General features: G+C 38.4%; 1 protein-coding gene and 1 long non-coding RNA gene across 5 annotated transcripts in view; one reads left to right on the top strand and one right to left on the bottom strand.

The window, feature by feature from the left end:
- The first annotated feature begins 10182 nt into the window (after positions 1 to 10182).
- Positions 10183 to 22703, top strand: LOC127877856 (uncharacterized). 4 transcript variants are annotated; one of them, XR_008048638.1, is made up of 6 exons: positions 10183 to 10709; positions 11286 to 11378; positions 14254 to 14346; positions 17893 to 17985; positions 18562 to 18654; positions 22644 to 22703. It is a non-coding gene; the product is annotated as an uncharacterized LOC127877856 (long non-coding RNA). The 4 variants fall into 4 exon arrangements; XR_008048637.1 differs by lacking the exon at positions 22644 to 22703 and adding an exon at positions 19002 to 19061; XR_008048640.1 differs by lacking the exons at positions 11286 to 11378; positions 22644 to 22703 and adding an exon at positions 19002 to 19061.
- Positions 22704 to 23156: 453 nt separating this feature from the next.
- LOC127878239 (protocadherin Fat 1-like) overlaps positions 23157 to 23300 on the bottom strand; it is a 133670-nt gene continuing 133526 nt past the window's right edge. The window contains exon 14 of the mRNA XM_052424759.1: positions 23157 to 23192. Within this exon, the coding sequence (XP_052280719.1) occupies positions 23157 to 23192 (36 nt within the window). The remainder of the gene's footprint in view (positions 23193 to 23300) is intronic.

Genomic DNA, 23300 nt, shown 5'->3' with positions numbered 1-23300 from the left:
ACTAAATTTTTCAAAAGCTATATATGTGTACGTCCTAATCGTGGAAACCTCACGTACGTCCGTTTAAACAAGCATTTCTGACAGCTGAAAACAGTTCTGGGGACAACGTTGATGATCTCGAAACATCCTGCCAGGCTTTAGACATAAAACATATGTAAACATAGAACAGAAAATAACGCATGGAAAATCTAAAGATTAATACATATTTTCAAGAAGATAAACAATTGCATGGATTATTTGTATTAAACATAGTTTATTACAATGAAATTTCAAATAACAAAGATGTTCAAAATAATAACAACATTAAAAAATATCTGATACACCTTTAATTCAAATTAAGACCAAATGAATACGAAAAACCCCATACCCAGTAATGGAACAACCCATTTTCCCACGGTAAAATTGTTTACGTTCTAAATTTATCTCGGGGGTTTTCTCAAAATAGCTATTGTCAGTGAACAACTCCTAGTCAGCAACAGTCGATGCGAGCAACAAGATCATTGCTGGTAAATTTCTTTGATCCGAAATCGGTATTTTACATTGAACATAAATTTCTCTAGCGTCATTAATAAATTTCTCTAGCGTTATTAAAAACTAAAATTTCTGCAATATATTGGTTAAACACAGAAAATCAAACAACGTAGGGAAAAAAGGAATAGACGGCCAATATGGAGCGACTAAAGTGCCCTTTGCCTTGCACTGTTCTAAACAAAAAACGCGTCTATACACCTTTATAACGTCACGAAACCTTGCAATGCAAGAGCTAATTTCCCTCTAAATCAAATCGTAAAACGAACAAAAACGATCAATACCGAAAACTATAAATAGAACCAATTTAGAAACGTGAATGATTTCATTTTCCGGCTTATGGCGAACCTTTAAAAGCCGCTTGAAATGATCCCCCTGTGTCTGTTGTATACATTTCTGCTCGCACAACATGAGCTGCAATATGCTATCATGTACAAGAAACATGACAACCACTAATTCTTTTAAATGTCTTCTGTACCACCTAAAAACGAATTGTTCAGAATCAATTACCTATAACGCATTGATCCTGACAGATAGAATAAAGTGATCCGTTCTGTGTTTCGCAACATTAAAGACTGTCTGATTATGTCTTTGTTATTTTTTTGTTTGATTTTTGCCGTATTCCACAGTTTTGGAAACGATCGGATTTTATTTGTGTTTTTATAACGTATGTGTTTTCTCTAATCATGACCATGAATGTAAGACCCAAACCATTTTCTTACTTTATGAGTGATGTCTATTACGATCAATTCAACCGAAGACTATACCTCCCAGATCAACAACTGTAACTGTTGCTCTATTTCTACGCTTTAATTCATACAAATCTGACTATATGTAGCTCAAAGGCATTTGTTTCCTTTCGGCAAGATGCTTTTTGTTTAGCTCGTTGTATGTGAGAGTATGGAATGAAAACTCTGCTAGCAGATTGCTTCACCGGTTCAAGTTTAAACTGGTTCCCAATCGAAACACACGAGAAAACAATTTGAATTTAGTGTCAAAAGTAGTATATTAAAGTCGTTTTTAAAATGGAAGTAAAGTTAATTTTTGCTTAAGACCTTTTGATATCGTTTTATTATATTTTGTTTATAAAAAATGCACAGCAGTTTCGTGTGTCCAATAAAAATAAAACGGCTCTTATAAACGCGTTTTATTTTATAGTCTCCCTTGAATCCAGTTTGTGTTCGGATCAAAAAATAAATTAATGTTATATTGACTGTCACATTACGTTCGCTTGTTTTAATCAATGTATTGAATGTGATTAATTATAGAAGTGGTTTTATTTTATATTATGTAAATTCGTAGCCTTATTATGTGTTATTCTACACTGAAACATAATATAATATACAATCGGTATAGGTATAGAATATTGGCTTGCTTTGACTGTGAGGTACGTCCAATTCTCTATCGAAACGATTTAAGCGTGAATTTTCAAGATCGCGATACGAGTCGGTAATCTGAACTTACTAGTATTTCATGTACCACGCACATTAAAACTAATTATCATTGTGTTTATATACGGAATGCGTGGTATTTAACGCTTTGGTGAGCCAATTAAAATTCCCATGCGTCATTATCCTATCTTATTCCACGAATGAAGGTAACGGAGATTTAAGCATTTTATTTCCTCGTTCGTGTCAAGTGGAGATATGACTTATATAAACATTTATAATAAAACAATAATACGACTGGCCAAGGTTTTACAAGGACCGGTTGTTGAAAACACACGTTCGTTTAGACCCTATTGAAGGATAACCCATTGGTACTGCTTCAGGAAAAAAAGGTTTGTGGAATTTTATTTTATATGGTAATATATTAAAATGTACGGGTAGAAAGGCAATACAGATCGTTATCGATAAGGGCGCATGGCGGCTTTTGCTTTTTTTACAAACAACACTTCTCTTTTTTCTACTTTTTTTCATAGCCGTCTACCAGCGTTTCTGTTTCCTCTCTGGTTCAATTTGAACTGCGCGACGCAATGTTATCAATAGTTCGTCTGACAGTCGCGCGCGTAAATGACGTCACGATTTTAGGAAAAAGTGGTGTTTAACCTATTGAAAGTTGCAACCGCATTGACATTGTGTCACACCGGTCTTACTGACCTGTGTGAATGCGCGCTAAGCATTGTGGGAAACGGACTTTTTTCCATCATGGCGTTGGTAAACATAAGGGGGCACACTACAGTTTTTCACAAATCGGCTACTGGCTGCCGGGGTGGGGGCACTGTCCGTCCTCACAGCTAACACAACGTCTACACCTGAAATCATACAAAACATATCTTCAGTATTGTTGGGGGTATGTCTTCCAGAAAATACATGGATAGCCATGGTGCACCCACTTGCTGTATATTTTTATCATGGAAAATCAGCCAATTTAGGGGTCTGAATGTCACCTGTTTTCGAGGCCATTTCTGTGATTTTCAACACAAATTTACCACTAAACTGCAAATGCCAGTTCATTAAACACTTTCTGCTTTACTGCATCACTAACCAGATATTTGACCGACACCGAAGAATCCTAGGGTCATCCACGCGGTTTTTTGCAGAAATTCAGTTGAGTGGAGGCACCTTTAAAATTCATGCAAAATTAGCCTTCGGAGCTAGAAACCAGCATGTACGTATTTCATGACCTTGACTGCCCAGCAGACACACTGGCTAGGCACTGGACACATTTTCGAATTCACTAAGCATGCATTTCAAACCACCACCACTCAAATCTGATACTTTAAACTTGTAAAACACTATTATTGCTGCTCAGTTTTATTGTATCCCTATTTATTAGAAATTTCTCCCCTGCCAATTCGACACTAAGGCTCAAAACTGTATAGTGCTACCTTAAGAAACACCATACTATGGTAGAATCAGGAAAGTTGACTATTTTCATGAGGTTTACTCATATATGAGTGTGTACAATAAATTTTAAAATCCTGGGACGACTCGTGTATTTTTTATGCCTTGTTTTCTACACATGATAATTTGGTCATTTTCAGTACTGTTTCCCACTATCTGCAGACTGTACTACTGAGCCAGGAATTGCATTATGTTTGCAAGCAAATTTCAACAAACACTGCATTTTTGTACCCAATCATTTAAAAAATGATGTCCAAATGATAATTAACAGCCAAACACTTCTGATCAATGCATTGGTGCTGAAAAATCCTCAAAAAGCATAGCAAAAAGGTTAATTTTTTGAAAGTTTTTACATATTTTCATTTAAAAAAGCCCATTTAATTACATGATTTACCTTTTCTTATGCAAACCTACCACTGAATTTTCTTCTACAAACAAGCACAGTACTTTGAGTAATGTAAACATTTGATTAAACATGGCTTTGGCTGCCACAATGGACTAAAATGACAATATCTCCCAATGAAAGGGAGGTAATCCAAAAGTTATAGAGATGACCACTGGCCAATCTTAAAAATTAACAAAAATAGATACAGCACAGGGAAAAACAAGAACCTTGGCACTTATCAGATGGGATTAAACAAACCTTTGCACATACAAAGAAAGTATTTTCTGGATTAAACTGGATTAAAAATGTTGGGCACACAGGACAAAACAAACTACATAAAAATGCTTGCCAGTGGTGTTCGAACACGTGTGCGAATGGAACTTCAAAATTTAAAGACAATAAAATCAAACGATAGCAATTACTTTGTAACAAGAAGTTCACAGGCTCTTGCTAACATAATTCCGTGTTTCAGCAACGATCATTCAAAGTGCTCAAAAGCGTCTACCGTGTGCCAGCACCACATGTCAAGCATTCGAAAGTACAGCGTAAAACATTTGCCATACGGACAGCACCTTCATCTTTCGAATACGGATAGCAGCCGTCTCAAAGACACTATATCAAGTACTTTTGATACCAAAACACTTCAATATGTAAGCAATCTGTACAATGCAAACAGATGTGAGAGTTTGCACTCGACAATTTTCAACTATGCCCCAAAATTCACATGTTGGAAAAGGAATTTTTCCGGCCTATGCCATTCAGCAACCCATTCTCGAACGCATGGAAAAGGCAGAGCCACGTTTATTTTGGCTCGCACTGTCGGTATTAAAGTAAAACAGCATTCACAGATGTACAGGAATTTACAACATATTGACAAACGGAGCACTTATCATTCACGAAGAAAGGAATCCTTTCAATATAAGCAAACCAGATACTTTTTGCGAAAACGGGTTTCAAACCTTCCACTACTGAAAGACTCACTGTATTCATCTCAGCCATCATCTTCAGCTGGGGACCATAGTTATGGAATAAGTTATTAGATCTGTTTGCAATGTGCAGATTGACAAAGAACAATCTTCACTAGAAACAAAAACAAGAAATCAGAGATTTAAAACAATGTAAACAGTGATCAACAAACCAGTTACCTTTCACATAATACACTTCGGGTAACCATGATGACCAGTGCATTCTCTTGTCGCCAAGCACTTTTTTGGCTCGCAGCACCCCATATCCATAGCGGTCATGCTCACCCACCCATAACCGACAAGCACCTGCTGCTTTCAATAGTGAAATGTAAGGTTTTTCCAGGGGGGAAAATGGACAAAAACAGCATTAATATCCATACTTGTTTGCATTTTCAGTCATAGCTTATGGCCAGTGCATTTTATGCAAGTGTCCCTTCTTTTCACACAGTTCAACGGTTAAAAAACCTTGTAGAACAAAAGTCTGGAGGTGCAGGTGCAGCAGGTGCTTGTCGGTTATGGGTGGGTGAGCATGACCGCTATGGATATGGGGTGCTGCGAGCCACAGTGGCCGGCAAGCGCATACATTTCCTCGCACACCGGCTTGCGTTCTTTTTGCACTTCTTGGGTACAATGATTATGACAGACACAATGAATGTTTCACATATATGTCGCAACAAAACGTGCATTAAGGTGGAACATTTGTCGTATGAGCCCCAATCTGTGAATTATTCTCGAAAAAAGTGCTTGGCGACAAGAGAATGCACTGGTCATCATTGTTACCCGAAGTGTATTATGTGAAAGGTAACTGGTTTGTTGATCACTGTTTACATTGTTTTAAATCTCTGATTTCTTGTTTTTGTTTCTAGTGAAGATTGTTCTTTGTCAATCTGCACATTGCAAACAGATCTAATAACTGATTCCATAACTATGGTCCCCAGCTGAAGATGATGGCTGAGATGAATACAGTGAGTCTTTCAGTAGTGGAAGGTTTGAAACCCGTTTTCGCAAAAAGTATCTGGTTTGCTTATATTGAAAGGATTCCTTTCTTCGTGAATGATAAGTGCTCCGTTTGTCAATATGTTGTAAATTCCTGTACATCTGTGAATGCTGTTTTACTTTAATACCGACAGTGCGAGCCAAAATAAACGTGGCTCTGCCTTTTCCATGCGTTCGAGAATGGGTTGCTGAATGGCATAGGCCGGAAAAATTCCTTTTCCAACATGTGAATTTTGGGGCATAGTTGAAAATTGTCGAGTGCAAACTCTCACATCTGTTTGCATTGTACAGATTGCTTACATATTGAAGTGTTTTGGTATCAAAAGTACTTGATATAGTGTCTTTGAGACGGCTGCTATCCGTATTCGAAAGATGAAGGTGCTGTCCGTATGGCAAATGTTTTACGCTGTACTTTCGAATGCTTGACATGTGGTGCTGGCACACGGTAGACGCTTTTGAGCACTTTGAATGATCGTTGCTGAAACACGGAATTATGTTAGCAAGAGCCTGTGAACTTCTTGTTACAAAGTAATTGCTATCGTTTGATTTTATTGTCTTTAAATTTTGAAGTTCCATTCGCACACGTGTTCGAACACCACTGGCAAGCATTTTTATGTAGTTTGTTTTGTCCTGTGTGCCCAACATTTTTAATCCAGTTTAATCCAGAAAATACTTTCTTTGTATGTGCAAAGGTTTGTTTAATCCCATCTGATAAGTGCCAAGGTTCTTGTTTTTCCCTGTGCTGTATCTATTTTTGTTAATTTTTAAGATTGGCCAGTGGTCATCTCTATAACTTTTGGATTACCTCCCTTTCATTGGGAGATATTGTCATTTTAGTCCATTGTGGCAGCCAAAGCCATGTTTAATCAAATGTTTACATTACTCAAAGTACTGTGCTTGTTTGTAGAAGAAAATTCAGTGGTAGGTTTGCATAAGAAAAGGTAAATCATGTAATTAAATGGGCTTTTTTAAATGAAAATATGTAAAAACTTTCAAAAAATTAACCTTTTTGCTATGCTTTTTGAGGATTTTTCAGCACCAATGCATTGATCAGAAGTGTTTGGCTGTTAATTATCATTTGGACATCATTTTTTAAATGATTGGGTACAAAAATGCAGTGTTTGTTGAAATTTGCTTGCAAACATAATGCAATTCCTGGCTCAGTAGTACAGTCTGCAGATAGTGGGAAACAGTACTGAAAATGACCAAATTATCATGTGTAGAAAACAAGGCATAAAAAATACACGAGTCGTCCCAGGATTTTAAAATTTATTGTACACACTCATATATGAGTAAACCTCATGAAAATAGTCAACTTTCCTGATTCTACCATAGTATGGTGTTTCTTAAGGTAGCACTATACAGTTTTGAGCCTTAGTGTCGAATTGGCAGGGGAGAAATTTCTAATAAATAGGGATACAATAAAACTGAGCAGCAATAATAGTGTTTTACAAGTTTAAAGTATCAGATTTGAGTGGTGGTGGTTTGAAATGCATGCTTAGTGAATTCGAAAATGTGTCCAGTGCCTAGCCAGTGTGTCTGCTGGGCAGTCAAGGTCATGAAATACGTACATGCTGGTTTCTAGCTCCGAAGGCTAATTTTGCATGAATTTTAAAGGTGCCTCCACTCAACTGAATTTTTTGCAAAAAACCGCGTGGATGACCCTAGGATTCTTCGGTGTCGGTCAAATATCTGGTTAGTGATGCAGTAAAGCAGAAAGTGTTTAATGAACTGGCATTTGCAGTTTAGTGGTAAATTTGTGTTGAAAATCACAGAAATGGCCTCGAAAACAGGTGACATTCAGACCCCTAAATTGGCTGATTTTCCATGATAAAAATATACAGCAAGTGGGTGCACCATGGCTATCCATGTATTTTCTGGAAGACATACCCCCAACAATACTGAAGATATGTTTTGTATGATTTCAGGTGTAGACGTTGTGTTAGCTGTGAGGACGGACAGTGCCCCCACCCCGGCAGCCAGTAGCCGATTTGTGAAAAACTGTAGTGTGCCCCCTTAAGGTAAAGTGTCAATTTTTCAAGTCCTGTCAAAAACATTTAATTGCATTTAAAAATGTTGCTGAACATGTCAGCATTTTATTTTCGACAATATTTCCAATCGGAAAACACTAAACACCAGCATACTAAGGGCTCAAACAAAGGGAGGTAACTCAATGTCTGGTATTGGCAATTTTTTATTTATGCACATTAATGGATCTTTACAAGTTTTATTGACCATATTTACCAATTTACAACTGCTTACAAAGATTATTGTGCTAAAGCAAGAGTCCAATAGTGAAATGTAAGGTTTTTCCAGGGGGGAAAATGGACAAAAACAGCATTAATATCCATACTTGTTTGCATTTTCAGTCATAGCTTGTGGCCAGTGCATTTTATGCAAGTGTCCCTTCTTTTCACACAGTTCAACGGTTAAAAAACCTTGTAGAACATAAGTCTGGAGGTGCAGGTGCAGCAGGTGCTTGTCGGTTATGGGTGGGTGAGCATGACCGCTATGGATATGGGGTGCTGCGAGCCACAGTGGCCGGCAAGCGCATACATTTCCTCGCACACCGGCTTGCGTTCTTTTTGCACTTCTTGGGTACAATGATTATGACAGACACAATGAATGTTTCACATATATGTCGCAACAAAACGTGCATTAAGGTGGAACATTTGTCGTATGAGCCCCAATCGGTGAATTATTCTCGAAAAAAGTGCTTGGCGACAAGAGAATGCACTGGTCATCATGGTTACCCGAAGTGTATTATGTGAAAGGTAACTGGTTTGTTGATCACTGTTTACATTGTTTTAAATCTCTGATTTCTTGTTTTTGTTTCTAGTGAAGATTGTTCTTTGTCAATCTGCACATTGCAAACAGATCTAATAACTTATTCCATAACTATGGTCCCCAGCTGAAGATGATGGCTGAGATGAATACAGTGAGTCTTTCAGTAGTGGAAGGTTTGAAACCCGTTTTCGCAAAAAGTATCTGGTTTGCTTATATTGAAAGGATTCCTTTCTTCGTGAATGATAAGTGCTCCGTTTGTCAATATGTTGTAAATTCCTGTACATCTGTGAATGCTGTTTTACTTTAATACCGACAGTGCGAGCCAAAATAAACGTGGCTCTGCCTTTTCCATGCGTTCGAGAATGGGTTGCTGAATGGCATAGGCCGGAAAAATTCCTTTTCCAACATGTGAATTTTGGGGCATAGTTGAAAATTGTCGAGTGCAAACTCTCACATCTGTTTGCATTGTACAGATTGCTTACATATTGAAGTGTTTTGGTATCAAAAGTACTTGATATAGTGTCTTTGAGACGGCTGCTATCCGTATTCGAAAGATGAAGGTGCTGTCCGTATGGCAAATGTTTTACGCTGTACTTTCGAATGCTTGACATGTGGTGCTGGCACACGGTAGACGCTTTTGAGCACTTTGAATGATCGTTGCTGAAACACGGAATTATGTTAGCAAGAGCCTGTGAACTTCTTGTTACAAAGTAATTGCTATCGTTTGATTTTATTGTCTTTAAATTTTGAAGTTCCATTCGCACACGTGTTCGAACACCACTGGCAAGCATTTTTATGTAGTTTGTTTTGTCCTGTGTGCCCAACATTTTTAATCCAGTTTAATCCAGAAAATACTTTCTTTGTATGTGCAAAGGTTTGTTTAATCCCATCTGATAAGTGCCAAGGTTCTTGTTTTTCCCTGTGCTGTATCTATTTTTGTTAATTTTTAAGATTGGCCAGTGGTCATCTCTATAACTTTTGGATTACCTCCCTTTCATTGGGAGATATTGTCATTTTAGTCCATTGTGGCAGCCAAAGCCATGTTTAATCAAATGTTTACATTACTCAAAGTACTGTGCTTGTTTGTAGAAGAAAATTCAGTGGTAGGTTTGCATAAGAAAAGGTAAATCATGTAATTAAATGGGCTTTTTTAAATGAAAATATGTAAAAACTTTCAAAAAATTAACCTTTTTGCTATGCTTTTTGAGGATTTTTCAGCACCAATGCATTGATCAGAAGTGTTTGGCTGTTAATTATCATTTGGACATCATTTTTTAAATGATTGGGTACAAAAATGCAGTGTTTGTTGAAATTTGCTTGCAAACATAATGCAATTCCTGGCTCAGTAGTACAGTCTGCAGATAGTGGGAAACAGTACTGAAAATGACCAAATTATCATGTGTAGAAAACAAGGCATAAAAAATACACGAGTCGTCCCAGGATTTTAAAATTTATTGTACACACTCATATATGAGTAAACCTCATGAAAATAGTCAACTTTCCTGATTCTACCATAGTATGGTGTTTCTTAAGGTAGCACTATACAGTTTTGAGCCTTAGTGTCGAATTGGCAGGGGAGAAATTTCTAATAAATAGGGATACAATAAAACTGAGCAGCAATAATAGTGTTTTACAAGTTTAAAGTATCAGATTTGCGTGGTGGTGGTTTGAAATGCATGCTTAGTGAATTCGAAAATGTGTCCAGTGCCTAGCCAGTGTGTCTGCTGGGCAGTCAAGGTCATGAAATACGTACATGCTGGTTTCTAGCTCCGAAGGCTAATTTTGCATGAATTTTAAAGGTGCCTCCACTCAACTGAATTTCTGCAAAAAACCGCGTGGATGACCCTAGGATTCTTCGGTGTCGGTCAAATATCTGGTTAGTGATGCAGTAAAGCAGAAAGTGTTTAATGAACTGGCATTTGCAGTTTAGTGGTAAATTTGTGTTGAAAATCACAGAAATGGCCTCGAAAACAGGTGACATTCAGACCCCTAAATTGGCTGATTTTCCATGATAAAAATATACAGCAAGTGGGTGCACCATGGCTATCCATGTATTTTCTGGAAGACATACCCCCAACAATACTGAAGATATGTTTTGTATGATTTCAGGTGTAGACGTTGTGTTAGCTGTGAGGACGGACAGTGCCCCCACCCCGGCAGCCAGTAGCCGATTTGTGAAAAACTGTAGTGTGCCCCCTTAAGGTAGCACTATACAGTTTTGAGCCTTAGTGTCGAATTGGCAGGGGAGAAATTTCTAATAAATAGGGATACAATAAAACTGAGCAGCAATAATAGTGTTTTACAAGTTTAAAGTATCAGATTTGAGTGGTGGTGGTTTGAAATGCATGCTTAGTGAATTCGAAAATGTGTCCAGTGCCTAGCCAGTGTGTCTGCTGGGCAGTCAAGGTCATGAAATACGTACATGCTGGTTTCTAGCTCCGAAGGCTAATTTTGCATGAATTTTAAAGGTGCCTCCACTCAACTGAATTTCTGCAAAAAACCGCGTGGATGACCCTAGGATTCTTCGGTGTCGGTCAAATATCTGGTTAGTGATGCAGTAAAGCAGAAAGTGTTTAATGAACTGGCATTTGCAGTTTAGTGGTAAATTTGTGTTGAAAATCACAGAAATGGCCTCGAAAACAGGTGACATTCAGACCCCTAAATTGGCTGATTTTCCATGATAAAAATATACAGCAAGTGGGTGCACCATGGCTATTCATGTATTTTCTGGAAGACATACCCCCAACAATACTGATGATATGTTTTGTATGATTTCAGGTGTAGACGTTGTGTTAGCTGTGAGGACGGACAGTGCCCCCACCCCGGCAGCCAGTAGCCGATTTGTGAAAAACTGTAGTGTGCCCCCTTAAGGTAAAGTGTCAATTTTTCAAGTCCTGTCAAAAACATTTGATTGCATTTAAAAATGTTGCTGTACATGTCAGCATTTTATTTTCGACAATATTTCCAATCGGAAAACACTTAACACCAGCATACTAAGGGCTCAAACAAAGGGAGGTAACTCAATGTCTGGTATTGGCAATTTTTTATTTATGCACATTAATGGATCTTTACAAGTTTTATTGACCATATTTACCAATTTACAACTGCTTACAAAGATTATTGTGCTAAAGCGAGAGTCCAATAGTGAAATGTAAGGTTTTTCCAGGGGGGGAAATGGACAAAAACAGCATTAATATCCATACTTGTTTGCATTTTCAGTCATAGCTTATGGCCAGTGCATTTTATGCAAGTGTCCCTTCTTTTCACACAGTTCAACGGTTAAAAAACCTTGTAGAACAAAAGTCTGGAGGTGCAGGTGCAGCAGGTGCTTGTCGGTTATGGGTGGGTGAGCATGACCGCTATGGATATGTGGTGCTGCGAGCCACAGTGGCCGGCACGCGCATACATTTCCTCGCACACCGGCTTGCGTTCTTTTTGCACTTCTTGGGTACAATGATTATGACAGACACAATGAATGTTTCACATATATGTCGCAACAAAACGTGCATTAAGGTGGAACATTTGTCGTATGAGCCCCAATCGGTGAATTATTCTCGAAAAAAGTGCTTGGCGACAAGAGAATGCACTGGTCATCATGGTTACCCGAAGTGTATTATGTGAAAGGTAACTGGTTTGTTGATCACTGTTTACATTGTTTTAAATCTCTGATTTCTTGTTTTTGTTTCTAGTGAAGATTGTTCTTTGTCAATCTGCACATTGCAAACAGATCTAATAACTTATTCCATAACTATGGTCCCCAGCTGAAGATGATGGCTGAGATGAATACAGTGAGTCTTTCAGTAGTGGAAGGTTTGAAACCCGTTTTCGCAAAAAGTATCTGGTTTGCTTATATTGAAAGGATTCCTTTCTTCGTGAATGATAAGTGCTCCGTTTGTCAATATGTTGTAAATTCCTGTACATCTGTGAATGCTGTTTTACTTTAATACCGACAGTGCGAGCCAAAATAAACGTGGCTCTGCCTTTTCCATGCGTTCGAGAATGGGTTGCTGAATGGCATAGGCCGGAAAAATTCCTTTTCCAACATGTGAATTTTGGGGCATAGTTGAAAATTGTCGAGTGCAAACTCTCACATCTGTTTGCATTGTACAGATTGCTTACATATTGAAGTGTTTTGGTATCAAAAGTACTTGATATAGTGTCTTTGAGACGGCTGCTATCCGTATTCGAAAGATGAAGGTGCTGTCCGTATGGCAAATGTTTTACGCTGTACTTTCGAATGCTTGACATGTGGTGCTGGCACACGGTAGACGCTTTTGAGCACTTTGAATGATCGTTGCTGAAACACGGAATTATGTTAGCAAGAGCCTTTGAACTTCTTGTTACAAAGTAATTGCTATCGTTTGATTTTATTGTCTTTAAATTTTGAAGTTCCATTCGCACACGTGTTCGAACACCACTGGCAAGCATTTTTATGTAGTTTGTTTTGTCCTGTGTGCCCAACATTTTTAATCCAGTTTAATCCAGAAAATACTTTCTTTGTATGTGCAAAGGTTTGTTTAATCCCATCTGATAAGTGCCAAGGTTCTTGTTTTTCCCTGTGCTGTATCTATTTTTGTTAATTTTTAAGATTGGCCAGTGGTCATCTCTATAACTTTTGGATTACCTCCCTTTCATTGGGAGATATTGTCATTTTAGTCCATTGTGGCAGCCAAAGCCATGTTAAATCAAATGTTTACATTACTCAAAGTACTGTGCTTGTTTGTAGAAGAAAATTCAGTGGTAGGTTTGCATAAGAAAAGGTAAATCATGTAATTAAATGGGCTTTTTTAAATGAAAATATGTAAAAACTTTCAAAAAATTAACCTTTTTGCTATGCTTTTTGAGGATTTTTCAGCACCAATGCATTGATCAGAAGTGTTTGGCTGTTAATTATCATTTGGACATCATTTTTTAAATGATTGGGTACAAAAATGCAGTGTTTGTTGAAATTTGCTTGCAAACATAATGCAATTCCTGGCTCAGTAGTACAGTCTGCAGATAGTGGGAAACAGTACTGAAAATGACCAAATTATCATGTGTAGAAAACAAGGCATAAAAAATACACGAGTCGTCCCAGGATTTTAAAATTTATTGTACACACTCATATATGAGTAAACCTCATGAAAATAGTCAACTTTCCTGATTCTACCATAGTATGGTGTTTCTTAAGGTAGCACTATACAGTTTTGAGCCTTAGTGTCGAATTGGCAGGGGAGAAATTTCTAATAAATAGGGATACAATAAAACTGAGCAGCAATAATAGTGTTTTACAAGTTTAAAGTATCAGATTTGCGTGGTGGTGGTTTGAAATGCATGCTTAGTGAATTCGAAAATGTGTCCAGTGCCTAGCCAGTGTGTCTGCTGGGCAGTCAAGGTCATGAAATACGTACATGCTGGTTTCTAGCTCCGAAGGCTAATTTTGCATGAATTTTAAAGGTGCCTCCACTCAACTGAATTTCTGCAAAAAACCGCGTGGATGACCCTAGGATTCTTCGGTGTCGGTCAAATATCTGGTTAGTGATGCAGTAAAGCAGAAAGTGTTTAATGAACTGGCATTTGCAGTTTAGTGGTAAATTTGTGTTGAAAATCACAGAAATGGCCTCGAAAACAGGTGACATTCAGACCCCTAAATTGGCTGATTTTCCATGATAAAAATATACAGCAAGTGGGTGCACCATGGCTATCCATGTATTTTCTGGAAGACATACCCCCAACAATACTGAAGATATGTTTTGTATGATTTCAGGTGTAGACGTTGTGTTAGCTGTGAGGACGGACAGTGCCCCCACCCCGGCAGCCAGTAGCCGATTTGTGAAAAACTGTAGTGTGCCCCCTTAAGGTAGCACTATACAGTTTTGAGCCTTAGTGTCGAATTGGCAGGGGAGAAATTTCTAATAAATAGGGATACAATAAAACTGAGCAGCAATAATAGTGTTTTACAAGTTTAAAGTATCAGATTTGAGTGGTGGTGGTTTGAAATGCATGCTTAGTGAATTCGAAAATGTGTCCAGTGCCTAGCCAGTGTGTCTGCTGGGCAGTCAAGGTCATGAAATACGTACATGCTGGTTTCTAGCTCCGAAGGCTAATTTTGCATGAATTTTAAAGGTGCCTCCACTCAACTGAATTTCTGCAAAAAACCGCGTGGATGACCCTAGGATTCTTCGGTGTCGGTCAAATATCTGGTTAGTGATGCAGTAAAGCAGAAAGTGTTTAATGAACTGGCATTTGCAGTTTAGTGGTAAATTTGTGTTGAAAATCACAGAAATGGCCTCGAAAACAGGTGACATTCAGACCCCTAAATTGGCTGATTTTCCATGATAAAAATATACAGCAAGTGGGTGCACCATGGCTATTCATGTATTTTCTGGAAGACATACCCCCAACAATACTGAAGATATGTTTTGTATGATTTCAGGTGTAGACGTTGTGTTAGCTGTGGGGACGGACAGTGCCCCCACCCCGGCAGCCAGTAGCCGATTTGTGAAAAACTGTAGTGTGCCCCCTTAAGGTAAAGTGTCAATTTTTCAAGTCCTGTCAAAAACATTTAATTGCATTTAAAAATGTTGCTGAACATGTCAGCATTTTATTTTCGACAATATTTCCAATCGGAAAACACTTAACACCAGCATACTAAGGGCTCAAACAAAGGGAGGTAACTCAATGTCTGGTATTGGCAATTTTTTATTTATGCACATTAATGGATCTTTACAAGTTTTATTGACCATATTTACCAATTTACAACTGCTTACAAAGATTATTGTGCTAAAGCGAGAGTCCAATAGTGAAATGTAAGGTTTTTCCAGGGGGGGAAATGGACAAAAACAGCATTAATATCCATACTTGTTTGCATTTTCAGTCATAGCTTATGGCCAGTGCATTTTATGCAAGTGTCCCTTCTTTTCACACAGTTCAACGGTTAAAAAACCTTGTAGAACAAAAGTCTGGAGGTGCAGGTGCAGCAGGTGCTTGTCGGTTATGGGTGGGTGAGCATGACCGCTATGGATATGGGGTGCTGCGAGCCACAGTGGCCGGCACGCGCATACATTTCCTCGCACACCGGCTTGCGTTCTTTTTGCACTTCTTGGGTACAATGATTATGACAGAAACAATGAATGTTTCACATATATGTCGCAACAAAACGTGCATTAAGGTGGAACATTTGTCGTATGAGCCCCAATCGGTGAATTAATCTCGAAAAAAGTGCTTGGCGACAAGAGAATGCACTGGTCATCATGGTTACCCGAAGTGTATTATGTGAAAGGTAACTGGTTTGTTGATCACTGTTTACATTGTTTTAAATCTCTGATTTTTTGTGTTTTTGTTTCTAGTGAAGATTGTTCTTTGTCAATCTGCACATTGCAAACAGATCTAATAACTTATTCCATAACTATGGTCCCCAGCTGAAGATGATGGCTGAGATGAATACAGTGAGTCTTTCAGTAGTGGAAGGTTTGAAACCCGTTTTCGCAAAAAGTATTTGGTTTGCTTATATTGAAAGGATTCCTTTCTTCGTGAATGATAAGTGCTCCGTTTGTCAATATGTTGTAAATTCCTGTACATCTGTGAATGCTGTTTTACTTTAATACCGACAGTGCGAGCCAAAATAAACGTGGCTCTGCCTTTTCCATGCGTTCGAGAATGGGTTGCTGAATGGCATAGGCCGGAAAAATTCCTTTTCCAACATGTGAATTTTGGGGCATAGTTGAAAATTGTCGAGTGCAAACTCTCACATCTGTTTGCATTGTACAGATTGCTTACATATTGAAGTGTTTTGGTATCAAAAGTACTTGATATAGTGTCTTTGAGACGGCTGCTATCCGTATTCGAAAGATGAAGGTGCTGTCCGTATGGCAAATGTTTTACGCTGTACTTTCGAATGCTTGACATGTGGTGCTGGCACACGGTAGACGCTTTTGAGCACTTTGAATGATCGTTGCTGAAACACGGAATAATGTTAGCAAGAGCCTGTGAACTTCTTGTTACAAAGTAATTGCTATCGTTTGATTTTATTGTCTTTAAATTTTGAAGTTCCATTCGCACACGTGTTCGAACACCACTGGCAAGCATTTTTATGTAGTTTGTTTTGTCCTGTGTGCCCAACATTTTTAATCCAGTTTAATCCAGAAAATACTTTCTTTGTATGTGCAAAGGTTTGTTTAATCCCATCTGATAAGTGCCAAGGTTCTTGTTTTTCCCTGTGCTGTATCTATTTTTGTTAATTTTTAAGATTGGCCAGTGGTCATCTCTATAACTTTTGGATTACCTCCCTTTCATTGGGAGATATTGTCATTTTAGTCCATTGTGGCAGCCAAAGCCATGTTTAATCAAATGTTTACATTACTCAAAGTACTGTGCTTGTTTGTAGAAGAAAATTCAGTGGTAGGTTTGCATAAGAAAAGGTAAATCATGTAATTAAATGGGCTTTTTTAAATGAAAATATGTAAAAACTTTCAAAAAATTAACCTTTTTGCTATGCTTTTTGAGGATTTTTCAGCACCAATGCATTGATCAGAAGTGTTTGGCTGTTAATTATCATTTGGACATCATTTTTTAAATGATTGGGTACAAAAATGCAGTGTTTGTTGAAATTTGCTTGCAAACATAATGCAATTCCTGGCTCAGTAGTACAGTCTGCAGATAGTGGGAAACAGTACTGAAAATGACCAAATTATCATGTGTAGAAAACAAGGCATAAAAAATACACGAGTCGTCCCAGGATTTTAAAATTTATTGTACACACTCATATATGAGTAAACCTCATGAAAATAGTCAACTTTCCTGATTCTACCATAGTATGGTGTTTCTTAAGGTAGCACTATACAGTTTTGAGCCTTAGTGTCGAATTGGCAGGGGAGAAATTTCTAATAAATAGGGATACAATAAAACTGAGCAGCAATAATAGTGTTTTACAAGTTTAAAGTATCAGATTTGCGTGGTGGTGGTTTGAAATGCATGCTTAGTGAATTCGAAAATGTGTCCAGTGCCTAGCCAGTGTGTCTGCTGGGCAGTCAAGGTCATGAAATACGTACATGCTGGTTTCTAGCTCCGAAGGCTAATTTTGCATGAATTTTAAAGGTGCCTCCACTCAACTGAATTTCTGCAAAAAACCGCGTGGATGACCCTAGGATTCTTCGGTGTCGGTCAAATATCTGGTTAGTGATGCAGTAAAGCAGAAAGTGTTTAATGAACTGGCATTTGCAGTTTAGTGGTAAATTTGTGTTGAAAATCACAGAAATGGCCTCGAAAACAGGTGACATTCAGACCCCTAAATTGGCTGATTTTCCATGATAAAAATATACAGCAAGTGGGTGCACCATGGCTATCCATGTATTTTCTGGAAGACATACCCCCAACAATACTGAAGATATGTTTTGTATGATTTCAGGTGTAGACGTTGTGTTAGCTGTGAGGACGGACAGTGCCCCCACCCCGGCAGCCAGTAGCCGATTTGTGAAAAACTGTAGTGTGCCCCCTTAAGGTAGCACTATACAGTTTTGAGCCTTAGTGTCGAATTGGCAGGGGAGAAATTTCTAATAAATAGGGATACAATAAAACTGAGCAGCAATAATAGTGTTTTACAAGTTTAAAGTATCAGATTTGAGTGGTGGTGGTTTGAAATGCATGCTTAGTGAATTCGAAAATGTGTCCAGTGCCTAGCCAGTGTGTCTGCTGGGCAGTCAAGGTCATGAAATACGTACATGCTGGTTTCTAGCTCCGAAGGCTAATTTTGCATGAATTTTAAAGGTGCCTCCACTCAACTGAATTTCTGCAATAAACCGCGTGGATGACCCTAGGATTCATCGGTGTCGGTCAAATATCTGGTTAGTGATGCAGTAAAGCAGAAAGTGTTTAATGAACTGGCATTTGCAGTTTAGTGGTAAATTTGTGTTGAAAATCACAGAAATGGCCTCGAAAACAGGTGACATTCAGACCCCTAAATTGGCTGATTTTCCATGATAAAAATATACAGCAAGTGGGTGCACCATGGCTATTCATGTATTTTCTGGAAGACATACCCCCAACAATACTGAAGATATGTTTTGTATGATTTCAGGTGTAGACGTTGTGTTAGCTGTGAGGACGGACAGTGCCCCCACCCCGGCAGCCAGTAGCCGATTTGTGAAAAACTGTAGTGTGCCCCCTTAAGGTAAAGTGTCAATTTTTCAAGTCCTGTCAAAAACATTTAATTGCATTTAAAAATGTTGCTGAACATGTCAGCATTTTATTTTCGACAATATTTCCAATCGGAAAACACTTAACACCAGCATACTAAGGGCTCAAACAAAGGGAGGTAACTCAATGTCTGGTATTGGCAATTTTTTATTTATGCACATTAATGGATCTTTACAAGTTTTATTGACCATATTTACCAATTTACAACTGCTTACAAAGATTATTGTGCTAAAGCGAGAGTCCAATAGTGAAATGTAAGGTTTTTCCAGGGGGGAAAATGGACAAAAACAGCATTAATATCCATACTTGTTTGCATTTCAGTCATAGCTTATGGCCAGTGCATTTTATGCAAGTGTCCCTTCTTTTCACACAGTTCAACGGTTAAAAAACCTTGTAGAACAAAAGTCTGGAGGTGCAGGTGCAGCAGGTGCTTGTCGGTTATGGGTGGGTGAGCATGACCGCTATGGATATGGGGTGCTGCGAGCCACAGTGGCCGGCACGCGCATACATTTCCTCGCACACCGGCTTGCGTTCTTTTTGCACTTCTTGGGTACAATGATTATGACAGACACAATGAATGTTTCACATATATGTCGCAACAAAACGTGCATAAAGGTGGAACATTTGTCGTATGAGCCCCAATCGGTGAATTATTCTCGAAAAAAGTGCTTGGCGACAAGAGAATGCACTGGTCATCATGGTTACCCGAAGTGTATTATGTGAAAGGTAACTGGTTTGTTGATCCCTGTTTACATTGTTTTAAATCTCTGATTTCTTGTTTTTGTTTCTAGTGAAGATTGTTCTTTGTCAATCTGCACATTGCAAACAGATCTAATAACTTATTCCATAACTATGGTCCCCAGCTGAAGATGATGGCTGAGATGAATACAGTGAGTCTTTCAGTAGTGGAAGGTTTGAAACCCGTTTTCGCAAAAAGTATCTGGTTTGCTTATATTGAAAGGATTCCTTTCTTCGTGAATGATAAGTGCTCCGTTTGTCAATATGTTGTAAATTCCTGTACATCTGTGAATGCTGTTTTACTTTAATACCGACAGTGCGAGCCAAAATAAACGTGGCTCTGCCTTTTCCATGCGTTCGAGAATGGGTTGCTGAATGGCATAGGCCGGAAAAAATTCCTTTTCCAACATGTGAATTTTGGGGCATAGTTGAAAATTGTCGAGTGCAAACTCTCACATCTGTTTGCATTGTACAGATTGCTTACATATTGAAGTGTTTTGGTATCAAAAGTACTTGATATAGTGTCTTTGAGACGGCTGCTATCCGTATTCGAAAGATGAAGGTGCTGTCCGTATGGCAAATGTTTTACGCTGTACTTTCGAATGCTTGACATGTGGTGCTGGCACACGGTAGACGCTTTTGAGCACTTTGAATGATCGTTGCTGAAACACGGAATTATGTTAGCAAGAGCCTGTGAACTTCTTGTTACAAAGTAATTGCTATCGTTTGATTTTATTGTCTTTAAATTTTGAAGTTCCATTCGCACACGTGTTCGAACACCACTGGCAAGCATTTTTATGTAGTTTGTTTTGTCCTGTGTGCCCAACATTTTTAATCCAGTTTAATCCAGAAAATACTTTCTTTGTATGTGCAAAGGTTTGTTTAATCCCATCTGATAAGTGCCAAGGTTCTTGTTTTTCCCTGTGTTGTATCTATTTTTGTTAATTTTTAAGATTGGCCAGTGGTCATCTCTATAACTTTTGGATTACCTCCCTTTCATTGGGAGATATTGTCATTTTAGTCCATTGTGGCAGCCAAAGCCATGTTTAATCAAATGTTTACATTACTCAAAGTACTGTGCTTGTTTGTAGAAGAAAATTCAGTGGTAGGTTTGCATAAGAAAAGGTAAATCATGTAATTAAATGGGCTTTTTTTAAATGAAAATATGTAAAAACTTTCAAAAAATTAACCTTTTTGCTATGCTTTTTGAGGATTTTTCAGCACCAATGCATTGATCAGAAGTGTTTGGCTGTTAATTATCATTTGGACATCATTTTTTAAATGATTGGGTACAAAAATGCAGTGTTTGTTGAAATTTGCTTGCAAACATAATGCAATTCCTGGCTCAGTAGTACAGTCTGCAGATAGTGGGAAACAGTACTGAAAATGACCAAATTATCATGTGTAGAAAACAAGGCATAAAAAATACACGAGTCGTCCCAGGATTTTAAAATTTATTGTACACACTCATATATGAGTAAACCTCATGAAAATAGTCAACTTTCCTGATTCTACCATAGTATGGTGTTTCTTAAGGTAGCACTATACAGTTTTGAGCCTTAGTGTCGAATTGGCAGGGGAGAAATTTCTAATAAATAGGGATACAATAAAACTGAGCAGCAATAATAGTGTTTTACAAGTTTAAAGTATCAGATTTGCGTGGTGGTGGTTTGAAATGCATGCTTAGTGAATTCGAAAATGTGTCCAGTGCCTAGCCAGTGTGTCTGCTGGGCAGTCAAGGTCATGAAATACGTACATGCTGGTTTCTAGCTCCGAAGGCTAATTTTGCATGAATTTTAAAGGTGCCTCCACTCAACTGAATTTCTGCAAAAAACCGCGTGGATGACCCTAGGATTCTTCGGTGTCGGTCAAATATCTGGTTAGTGATGCAGTAAAGCAGAAAGTGTTAATGAACTGGCATTTGCAGTTTAGTGGTAAATTTGTGTTGAAAATCACAGAAATGGGCCTCGAAAACAGGTGACATTCAGACCCCTAAATTGGCTGATTTTCCATGATAAAAATATACAGCAAGTGGAGGAACCATGGCTATCCATGTATTTTCTGGAAGACATACCCCCAACAATACTAAAGATATGTTTTGTATGATTTCAGGTGTAGACGTTGTGTTAGCTGTGAGGACGGACAGTGCCCCCCACCCCGGCAGCCAGTAGCCGATTTGTGAAAAACTGTAGTGTGCCCCTTAAGGTAGCACTATACAGTTGTTGAGCCTTAGTGTCGAATTGGCAGGGGAGAAATTTCTAATAAATAGGGATACAATAAAACTGAGCAGCAATAATAGTGTTTTACAAGTTTAAAGTATCAGATTTGAGTGGTGGTTGGTTTGAAATGCATGCTTAGTGAATTCGAAAATGTTGTCCAGTGCCTAGCCAGTGTGTCTGCTGGGCAGTCAAGGTCATGAAATACGTACATGCTGGTTTCTAGCTCCGAAGGCTAATTTTGCATGAATTTTTAAAGGTGCCTCCACTCAACTGAATTTCTGCAAAAAACCGCGTGGATGACCCTAGGATTCTCGGTGTCGGTCAAATATCTGGTTAGTGATGCAGTAAAAGCAGAAAGTGTTTAATGAACTGGCATTTGCAGTTTAGTGGTAAATTTGTGTTGAAATCACAGAAATGGCCTCGAAAAACAGGTGACATTCAGACCCCTAAATTGGCTGATTTTCCATGATAAAAATATACAGCAAGTGGGTGCACCATGGCTATTCATGTATTTTCTGGAAGACATCACCCCCAACAATACTGAAGATATGTTTTGTATGATTTCAGGTGTAGACGTTGTGTTAGCTGTGAGGACGGACAGTGCCCCCACCCCGGCAGCCAGTAGCCGATTTGTGAAAAACTGTGTGTGCCCCCTTAAGTAAAGTGTCAATTTTCAAGTCCTGTCAAAAACATTTAATTGCATTTAAAAATGTTGCTGAACATGTCAGCATTTTATTTCGACAATATTTCCAATCGGAAAAACTTAAACACCAGCATACTAAGGGCTCAAACAAAGGGAGGTAACTCAATGTCTGGTATTGGCAATTTTTTATTTATGCACATTAATGGATCTTTACAAGTTTTATTGACCATATTTACCAATTTACAACTGCTTACAAAGATTATTGTGCTAAAGCGAGAGTCCAATAGTGAAATGTAAGGTTTTTCCAGGGGGGAAAAATGGGACAAAAACAGCATTAATATCCATACTTGTTTGCATTTTCAGTCATAGCTTATGGCCAGTGCATTTTATGCAAGTGTCCCTTCTTTTCACACAGTTCAACGGTTAAAAAACCTTGTAGAACAAAGTCTGGAGGTGCAGGTGCAGCAGGTGCTTGTCGGTTATGGGTGGGTGAGCATGACCGCTATGGATATGGGGTGCTGCGAGCCACAGTGGCCGGCACGCGCATACATTTCCTCGCACACCGGCTTGCGTTCTTTTTGCACTTCTTGGGTACAATGATTATGACAGACACAATGAATGTTTCACATATATGTCGCAACAAAACGTGCATTAAGGTGGAACATTTGTCGTATGAGCCCCAATCGGTGAATATTCTCGAAAAAAGTGCTGGCGACAAGAGAATGCACTGGTCATCATGGTTACCCGAAGTGTATTATGTGAAAGGTACTGGTTTGTTGATCACTGTTTACATTGTTTTAAATCTCTGATTTCTTGTTTTTGTTTCTAGTGAAGATTGTTCTTTGTCAATCTGCACATGCAAACAGATCTAATAACTTATCCATAACTATGGTCCCCAGCTGAAGATGATGGCTGAGATGAATACAGTGAGTCTTTCAGTAGTGGAAGGTTTTTGAAAACCCGTTTCGCAAAAAGTATCTGGTTTGCTTATATTGAAAGGATTCCTTTCTTCGTGAATGA

The sequence above is a fragment of the Dreissena polymorpha genome, chromosome 4 (assembly GCF_020536995.1).
Source record: "Dreissena polymorpha isolate Duluth1 chromosome 4, UMN_Dpol_1.0, whole genome shotgun sequence".
Classification (NCBI taxonomy): Eukaryota; Metazoa; Mollusca; class Bivalvia; order Myida; family Dreissenidae; genus Dreissena; species Dreissena polymorpha.
The sequence above is the reverse complement of the archived record's forward strand: the minus strand, read 5'-3'. Positions and strand labels throughout refer to the sequence as shown.